The 9,485-nt window shown below is 50.3% G+C and overlaps 1 protein-coding gene across 3 annotated transcripts in view; it reads left to right on the forward strand.

Annotated features, from left to right (window-relative positions):
* The window catches only part of ADCY8 (adenylate cyclase 8), a 188,916-nt gene extending 181,503 nt beyond the window's left edge, over positions 1-7,413 (forward strand). For 2 of the 3 annotated variants that reach the window (XM_010988790.3, XM_010988791.3), the window contains exons 15-17: positions 2,929-3,021; positions 4,402-4,516; positions 6,845-7,332. In XM_010988790.3, the coding sequence (XP_010987092.2) occupies positions 2,929-3,021; positions 4,402-4,516; positions 6,845-7,332 (696 nt within the window). Of the gene's footprint in view, positions 1-2,928; positions 3,022-4,401; positions 4,517-6,844 lie in introns of all 3 variants that reach the window. The other variant, XM_031439644.2, reaches the window with a different exon arrangement.
* The last annotated feature ends 2,072 nt before the right edge of the window (positions 7,414-9,485 follow it).

A 9,485-nucleotide genomic window follows, 5' to 3' on the forward strand; every position in this document is an offset into this window, starting at 1 on the left:
GCCCTTGAGGACATTACAATCTGAGGGGGAGGCAAAGAGTTGGAGAACCAGGTGCTTACATCTGAGCACCTGCCAACATAAGGAGATAAGAGGCTAGAATTTAGACTAGGGGCCCAGAGAGGTTTCCATTTCGAACCTAGCTCCTCCACTCAAGGCGGGGCTTTGTGGATGTGAGACCGGAACAGCAGAGGCAGTGAGATGGAGTCAGAATCTGACTATCCTCAAAGATGGAGCAGAGGATCTCCTAGCAGATGGGCTGTGGGCTGTGAGGTTTCTATCCAGAACAGCTGGAAGAATAGAGACACCATTCGTCAAGACAGCAGGTGGGTAGAGGCAGCCGTAGCTTTGGGAAGGGCAGATTGGTAATGCTTGTTAGGCCTGCAGTGGGGGTGTCACTCAGCCGTTGTGTAGATGGGTCAAGGGAGGGCATATACTTCTAGGGTCTTCAGCAAAGAGATCGTGTAGAAAGCCATGGGACATGCTGAGCTCCCAAGAGAGTGAGTTCAGATGAAAAAGAGAAGAGATCCAAGTCCTGAGCCGTGGGATAAGGGAGGTGAGAAGGAACTAGCAAAGGAGACTGGTTAAGAGTGGCCAGTTTAGTGGAAGTAAAACCTTGCGTGAGCAGAAACTAAGAAGGTATCACAATGAACGGGGTACAATTGGTCAAAAGCTGCCCATGGGCCAAGCAAGGTGAGGCCTGAGGACTGGGCAGTGGACGGGCGATGGGGGGGGTGGTCACTGGTGGCATAGACAAGAGTGGTCTCAGTCATACGAGGGGCTAGGGAGAGGCCAGGCTGCAGTGAGTTTAGGAAAGAATGGGAAAGAGAAAACCGGAGGCAATGGGTAGAGATGGCTCTTTGAGAAGTCTTACAGCAAAAGGAAAGAATGCTGGTGCACAGAAAGACTTTCACAAGATGGGAGAAATAACAGCAGGACTCTTCTTAATTCCTTGGACCTACCATGTATCCGCCCCCACCTCCCAGCCTCTCCCCCGCTGGTCCCGCCAGGTGGATGCTCCTCCCACCCCTTTCCATGTCCCCAGCCTCTCAACACACCAGCTTGTACATTCACTGCTAGAAAACCCCGCCTCACTCTTTAGAGCTGAAATTGGGAATTCCTTGCTCAGGGAAGCCTTCCCAGACCCTCCAGATTTCATCAAAATGGTCCATTCTCCTCAGTCCTACTCCCTGTATGTCTCCATCATAAACTTTACTAAAACGGAGCTAGGGTGCATGTTGGTGTGATTATTTACTTAATATCTGACCCTGCTGCCTGGACTGTTGGCTCCGTGATGGCTGGGAGCTCATATGTCTTGTTCATCAGACATCGGAGAAGCTCAAGAAATACTTGTTGAATTAGCATCCTTTGGTTGCTGTAACAGATTACCACAAAGTCAGTGGTTTGAAACAACAGAAATTCATCATCTTGCAGGTTGGAGGTCAGAAGTCTGAAATGGGTCTCACGGGGCTAATCAAGGCACCAGCAGGGCCGAGTTCCTTCTGGAAGCCGTAGGGGAGAATGCTTTCTGTGCCTTTTCCAGCTTCTAAAGGCCACTAGATCCTCGGCTTGTGGCCCCTTTCTCTGTCTTTAAAGCCAGCAATCACATCACTCTGACTTCTGCTTCCTCCAGCACGTCTCCTTCTCTGTCTCCTGCCTTCATCTCTCTCACGTACGAGGGCCCTTGTGCTCACATAGGGCCCACACAGATAATCCAGAAAATGGTCCCATCTCAAGACCATTCACTCAATCACATCTGCAAAGTCCTTTTTGCTGTGTAAGGTCACATAGCCACAGGTTTCAGGGACCAGGACATGGACATCTGTTCTCTTACCACAGTTGCTAAATCAGAGACCAAGGTCTCCCTTCCTTAGCTTTAAAATCCAAACTGCACATGAGGATGCGGGAAATGTCAGGGACGATCTCCATTCTTCCATTCCATTACTCACACATCCCTGCTGTGCGCTAGGCTCTGTCTCAGTGCTGAGTAGTAAATACGACAGGCAAAAACTCCTCCCTCTGGGAATTTTACATGTTAGCGGGAAAGATGACAATAAGCACCGTCAGGGATAAGTGCTAAGGAGCGAAGATACGGCAGAAAGAGGATAGGCATTTGTATGTGGGGGGAGAGGTATTGTGTTCAATTTAGGGTGGGGTCATCAGTGAGACCCCACTGGGATGACATTTGAGGACAGACCTGAAAGAGGTGAGGGATGAGCCACACTGATGTCTGCGGGGAGACTGTCCCAACAATGGTACAGCACATGCAAAGGTCCTGAGGCAGAAGCAAGCCTGGCTTGTTAGAATCAGCAAGGAGGTCAGTGTGGCTTGAGCAGAGGGAGCAAAGGGGACAGGGCATGGCAGGTCTTACAGGTCACAGTGAAGACTCTGGCTTTGACCCTGAGTAGAACGGGAAGCCACAGAGCAGGGACATGTTCTGGCTTCCATTTAAACAGGATCGCTCTGGCTGCCATGCTGGGAGTGCGGGGATAAGGGCTGGGAGGAGGTGAGTTATTGCAATACAATAACCAGATGTCAGCTAATGGCTTAGATCAGGGTGCTGGCAAGAAACGCTAAGATTTTAAATACCTGTTGAAAGTAAAGCAAAAGGCTGTGTTGATGGATTTGGGAATATTTGTGATTTCTTCTTTAAACTAACAAAATAGCTTTGTCTACTTCAAAGATTCAAAGAAACAGATCTGCTCCTTAAAGAGTATCTGGTCACACCCATCTCGGCACCTGGCACTTAGCAGGCGCTCAGTAAAAATGTTAATGGCCTGAATGCTTGATTCTTAGAGACAAAAGTGGCTACTCAAGAGTGCTAAGCCAGTCCGAGGTAGTCCTCGCTGTGAGCCAGGGGCCTGCTTTCCGGAGCCCCAGGCCGCTGGAAGCATAAATACCAGACTGAACTGCTGCCTGGATCTGTTTCAGCTGCTCGGTGAAGACCGATTTCAAGACATTGAGAAGATTAAGACCATTGGCAGCACCTACATGGCTGTGTCCGGCCTGTCACCTGAGAAACAGGTAAAGGAATGCTTTGTCACAACCTCTGTCGCAGCCTAGGCCAGGGACTCACTCTGGTCATGTCGCTGATGGCGGTGAGGCTGTCATCACCAGGGAACTCGGAGACCAACAGGGAGAAAATTTGGTGACGTGACCTTGCTAGTTGTGTGATGTGCGTCTGCTCCCGGGGTAAGCCGGGTCTTCCGGGCGCAACAATGCTTCTTTATGATTGAGAAGCTTCTACGCTTCATTCTGAACTGTTCATTCTCACTGTTCACTTGAGTGAAATCAGGACCAAGAACTATCCTGACTGTGATTTACTTGTGGGTGTTACTCAGCCCCTGATACCGGCCTGTTTCCTTACCCTTACTTCTGCTTTCTCCTCCAAAAGTGCACGTAATAATAATAATAGCTCAGCTTTTGGGAGAGCTGACTGTGTGCCAGACACTAGTGGATGAATCTCTGAGATCATGTCGTGCTCTACACACAAAGCTGTGCACCTAGTCGGTCCTCAATAAATGCTGTCTGGATAGGAGTCTGAGTTACTAGGGAGAGGAATCCTCTTTCTTTCTCATCTTCCTTTGCTTTCTTTACAACTAAAACCCTAGAACGATTCCAAGATCAACTGTCTGAGAAGATGCCCATCTAGTCACTGGGCGAACGTGCACGTCCCTCTATAGCAGGGGTGCACACAGACAGGCTGCAGGCCAAATCCGGCCCGCCATCTGTTTTCACAAATAAAATTTTCCTGGAACACAGCCACTCGCGACCATTTATGCTTTGTCTTTGGCGGCTTTCTGGCTAAGACAGCAGTGTCGGGCAGTCATGACAAAGACCACATGCCCACAAAGCCTAAAATACTTGCTCTCTGGCCCTTTGCTGAGACTGTCTGCCAACTTCTGCTCTGCAGGGGCCCAGAGTTCTTTCACGTACACAGTCTCATTCGGTCCCTGTAAGGGAGGCCGGGCAGGGATGCTTGTCCCCCATTTTACACATGAGGAGACTGAGGGTCCAAGCACATGTCTATGTGAAACATCCCTTAAACAGACACTGTGAGTATTTCAAAGGAAATAGACACCGCTCCTAGACTGGAAACATCACAGATAGGAACAGAGGAGCATGTACACACACACACACACACACACACACTCACACACACCCCATCAACCTGAACAGACAGCGGTGGGTGTGAGGAGTGGAAGGTGATGAGTCACACACACCCCTGGCATCCTAAGTTGCTGGACACTGATGACTTGAGTGTCCAGGGGCTCACCCCACCCCCCTGGTTATTTCCCTGGAAGGGCTGCGTGGGCGGTGGGGGTGGGGGGATAGCCCTGGCCCCACTGCAGAAAGCGTCCTGTCCGCCCCAGTGAATGAGCCCCTCTCTCCCGTTCGCTCCAGCAATGTGAAGACAAGTGGGGGCATCTGTGCGCCCTGGCCGACTTCTCTCTTGCCCTGACCGAAAGCATACAGGAGATCAACAAGCACTCTTTCAACAATTTCGAGCTCCGGATTGGTGAGTAGCAGCTGGAAGTGTGGCGCGTCGGGGCCCCACAGAGCTGGCTGGTCTCACTCTGTCAGTCCCTGGGCACCAAGCCAGAGAAGATTTTTCCTGCACAAAGCAGCAGGCTTAGTGTGACCCGGCCAAGGACAGGGACTGGGTCAGCTCAGGCCTGGCTGGGCTTCCTCACACTCACGATGCTGGAAGCAATGGAAGGATTCTGGCCTGTGTGCAGAAACACAAAGCAAACACTAGACCACGGCTACTCTCCTCCAGTCTGTCCAGAATCCCACCCACACAGGGCCCTGAGTGGAGAGGTAGCTGACCAGGACCAGTCAATCATTTCCTTCCATCTCCCGTGTCACCAGATGCTGGAGGTCAGTGTGTTGCTCTCCGTTCTGGATGATGCCTTGAGCCAAAAGCAGGATTCTATTCCTGAGGATGTTGGATGCTGAGTTGAGCCAGGGACAGGCGGATAGCTTTAGAGCACTTCACTCGGCCACACAGCTTACCCTTCCTTTGACCTGAGGGACGTCCTGGTGCAAAACGACAACACAACAGGCACAGGATGTGACGGTCATCATTTACAATTTGTATAACTTGCTAATTTCTTCCGCATCTCTGCTGAGCCCGAGGGGCCTCCTAAAGCATGATCTGAAGGCCCCTGCTCAGTCCACATTCTCATTTTATAGATGGGTAAACTCAGGCCCAGAGACGGGGAGTGACGAGCCTAAGATCACACAGTCAGTCATCCTGGAGGCAGCTCCAGGACTTCCTGAGACCAATGACGTTCTGGTAGCCGGCATGCAGTCTGCAGTCCTCATGTTTTAGCTTTCCCCTGGCTGGCGTGCCATTTTACTTTTTTTCTTCCTCCCTTAGCAGCTTTCAAGTCTAAAGCATCAAGAAATATCAACACCTGACTTGTCAGATCTAAGGAATGTTCTCTGGAATAAAGAATTGATATTTTCTGTTCTGATCTTTGGATGGGATGTTCAGGGCTTGTTTCCACATCTTCCATCGACCCTGTGTGTCCTTTCTGAAATCATTGACTACACGATTGAACCAGGAATAAAAACCTGAACTTTAACCCTGAACAAAGGCATATTCTATGTAAATTCAGGAGATGTAGTTGGTGTCAGGGCCAGCCCTTGGTGTGATACGTCACACTGCTGGCCTAGTTCTGAGTCTGGAAAATTATGTCCCCAGTGGGACTGGGCATCTCAGTGTGTGTCTGCGGCCTGCTGTAACCAGCTCTGTGACTGTGGGCAAGTCACCAAAACCCTCCGAGTGTCCGTCTCCGCAAGTGTGACTTGGGCATTAGATCATTACCTCCCCTGCTTGCCTCACAGCGTAAGATGAGACACATGGGATAATGGCTATGAAACGGCTCCACAGATGTGGGGGCGAAGTCCATCCCCGTGATTCCCATGCATTCTGCGAGGTCTGTTTCTCAAATGTCATTGCCAGTTATATATGTATACGTGGGTGAGTGTGTGTGTGAGACTGTGTGTCTCACTCTTCCCTCTGCCTACAACGATCTGACCCAGATACCCACGTGGCCTGTACCATCACTTTCTCTAAATCTCTGCTCAGAAAAGCCTTTTCTAACCACGTTCCTCCAAAATGCACCCCCTCCCATCTTTCTCTATCCCTTTAACCTGATTGGTTTTTCTTCATTGCCTTTATCATTATTGATACTATGTCACATTCGTTATTATTTCCTATTTCTCCCCAGTAGAAGGTAAGCCCCATGAGGGGCTGGGGCTGTGTCTCTTTTCTTTCCCACCATGTCCCCAGTGCCTGGAACAGGGCCTGTTTCATAGCAGGTGCTTAGTCAATGTTTATGGAATGAATGAGAAATCCAGGGAGGCCTGTTAGGAGGCTGTTGCTACGGACCAAGGGGTGCTGAGGACATGGAGTCTATGTAAGCCCTCAGGGCATTTTACCAGCAGAGGGAGGAGGAGATCCCAGCAGCCTGACCCCCTGGTCCAGTGCCCTGTTAATCCCACGGGCTGAGACCAGTCAGCAGCCACGTGAAATTAATAACTGTTTTCTCTCGAGCCCTCACTGGTTGTCAGGCAATATACCAATGGCTTTACCTACACCATCTCATCTCATCCTCCTTTAATCATCTCCAGTCTACAGATAGGAAAATTGAGGTCCAAATCTGTTAAGCAACTGACAGGTCACACATCTAATAAGTGGCTGAGGCCGGGTCTGGACCCTGCGATCTACCCGCAGAGACCACGCCCTTAATTGAAGGGTCACTATCCCAGGCAGGGAGGCAGACTCCTCCGTGACGCCCTTCTTCTCTCATCTCTTGCTCCTTTGGCCCACTCACAGGCATCAGCCACGGCTCAGTGGTCGCTGGCGTTATCGGCGCTAAGAAGCCACAGTACGACATTTGGGGCAAGACCGTGAACCTGGCAAGTCGGATGGACAGCACGGGGGTCAGCGGCCGGATCCAGGTCCCAGAGGAGACCTATCTCATCCTGAAGGACCAGGGCTTTGCCTTTGACTACCGCGGGGAGATCTACGTGAAGGGCATCAGTGAGCAGGAAGGAAAAATCAAAACGTACTTTCTCCTGGGAAGAGTCCAACCCAACCCATTCATCCTGCCCCCGAGAAGACTGCCTGGGCAGTACTCCTTGGCCGCGGTGGTCCTGGGCCTCGTGCAGTCCCTCAACAGGCAGAGGCAGAAGCAGCTCCTGAACGAGAACAACAACACAGGCATCATCAAGGCCCATTACAACCGGCGGACTTTGTTGACGCCCAGCGGGCCAGAGCCGGGAGCCCAAGCCGAAGGCGCCGACAAGTCCGAGTTGCCATAAAAGCATTTTCTTTGTGTTTCTTTTTTTGTATTTCTTTTATATATGAAATAAATATACTAATAAAAAGGTTTAATTTTTTTTAGAACAAGGATGGTTTCATTGGTCTTTGGGTGAGCTAGACGGAAGCCACGATTCGTGTTTCTCTTCCATCACAGATGTTGATGGATCATCTCTTATATGTAGGAGGTTTACTGGGAAGCAGAGCTAAATAAGACCTAGTCCTTGACCTTGGGAGACTCACAGTTGAGTGTGAAAGAGGGGCACGTAAACAGAGACTCAATAGAGTGGGATCAGTAAGAGCTACCATTTACTGAGCGCACGTTATGTGCCCAGCCTAACAGCAAACTCTCCACATAATGACGTCACGGAGCCCTCACAATACCTTGTCCATTCATTCACCAGGACACATAGAGCAACTCCAGTGTGCCTGTGCTTCCCTGGGCTCCACAGAAATCCTGGCAAAAGTCTCGTCCTCACAGAGCTAATATTCACGGTAGAGGTGAAGGATGAAATTCCTATGAACCAATACACAAATAGTCTACTTTCAGGTAAGAATAGTTGTAATAAAAAAAAATTAGGTAGGACAGTAGGGGAAGAACTGGAGGTCAGGGATGCTGATTGAACTGGAGTCACCAGGAAAGGCACCTTTGAGGACATGATGCTAAAGACTAGCCCTAAACGATGAAAGAGGCAACCCACAGAACCTGGGAGCAAAGTGGCCCGAGCGGCAGGAACAGCACGTGCAAAAGCCCTGAGGTGGGTCCGAGCCCACTTGTTCTGCTGGAGGCACAGTTAGAATGTCAGCAGGTGGACAAGCCGGTTCAGGCCAGTGGGCTGTTTCCTGGGAAGACTGCATGCTAAGCTCTCCTCTTCTGACCTTAGCGACTGCCAGGAACGTTTCCTACGGGTGAGAAAGTCCAGAAAAATTAAGGGATTTGCCCAAGATCATACAGTTATTATAGAATTAGGCTTAGAACAGTATTGGTCCATAAAAGCTGAGTGCTAGAACAAGTAACTCCCATCTAAGCAGCTAAAACAAAACAAGAGATTTAGCTCTCAGTTATGTCCTATTGGATGTGCAACAGGCGCCTTCCAGCAACGATTTTGGGACTTAAACTCCCTCCACGTAAGACTCGGGGTCCTCTGCTTGATCCTCTACATGCAGCCAGAGAAGAGAAGAGAGGGACAGGAATGGGAGTCACTCAGAAGGTCTTGAGCTCCAGGGAGTCACATGCATTATTGCTCTGTCCTCAGCCAGAGCTCAGTCACTGGCCCTCCTCACCGCATGGGAAGTTAGGGGACAGAGTCTTCCCGTGTTCACCACTGAAATGATAATGAAATGTCATAAGAAGTATTATCTCTTCCATAAGAATCTACACCCGTCTACGCCCATGTTTGCAAACACTAAGCTACGAGGGTAAGTTCTGGGTTGGAAAGATGGACAAGGTTCAGTAATGGGAAGAAGTCTGAAATCCCAGTCACAATCTAAATTCTTGCCTCTTAACAGCTCATGTGAAAGAAACTTAGCTCCAGGTAATGAATCCACAGAAGATACTCTCAAGGAAATAGCTGCTGAAGGTGAGACACGCACCCCCCACCATGACCCAGAGAAGCACCCAGTGCAGAGAGGGGGCTTTGTCTACTTCGGCATCTGTCCAAGGGCTGGATTTGAAGGGCTGCTACCTTCCCACCCACCATCCAGTAAAATCAGGCGGATCACCTTGAGCTCAGAAATGCCCCCCACGTGCTCCACTGCTTCCTTCCTGCTTCAGAGACCATGTGAGTGCAGCCGCTCTCCACTGGAAATGAGAACTGTATTACCGTTTCCATTTCACAGATGAGGGAACTGAGGCACAGAGGCCTTGAGCAACTCGCCCTGGAAAGGTCTTACAACCAGAAAACAGTGGATCTAGGATTCAAGCCCAGGTGGTCTGGTCTGGAGTCCTGCCCTTAAGCACTGCTGCCTAGCCCTGTGATGGGTGAATAGGCAATATTTTTTAAATGGAAGTTAGAAGTCCGGGCAGGCTCCCCTCCCGCGGGCTGCAGGCGGTGTAAACGGGTGAGGACTACAGAATTCTGGAAGTGCGGCCACAGTCCGGGTAGCCTGGGGCCACTTGCCCTGGTCCCAAATGGCCTCTTCCTCTTCCCCCAGG

Source organism: Camelus dromedarius, chromosome 20, assembly GCF_036321535.1.
Source record: "Camelus dromedarius isolate mCamDro1 chromosome 20, mCamDro1.pat, whole genome shotgun sequence".
Lineage (NCBI taxonomy): Eukaryota > Metazoa > Chordata > Mammalia > Artiodactyla > Camelidae > Camelus > Camelus dromedarius.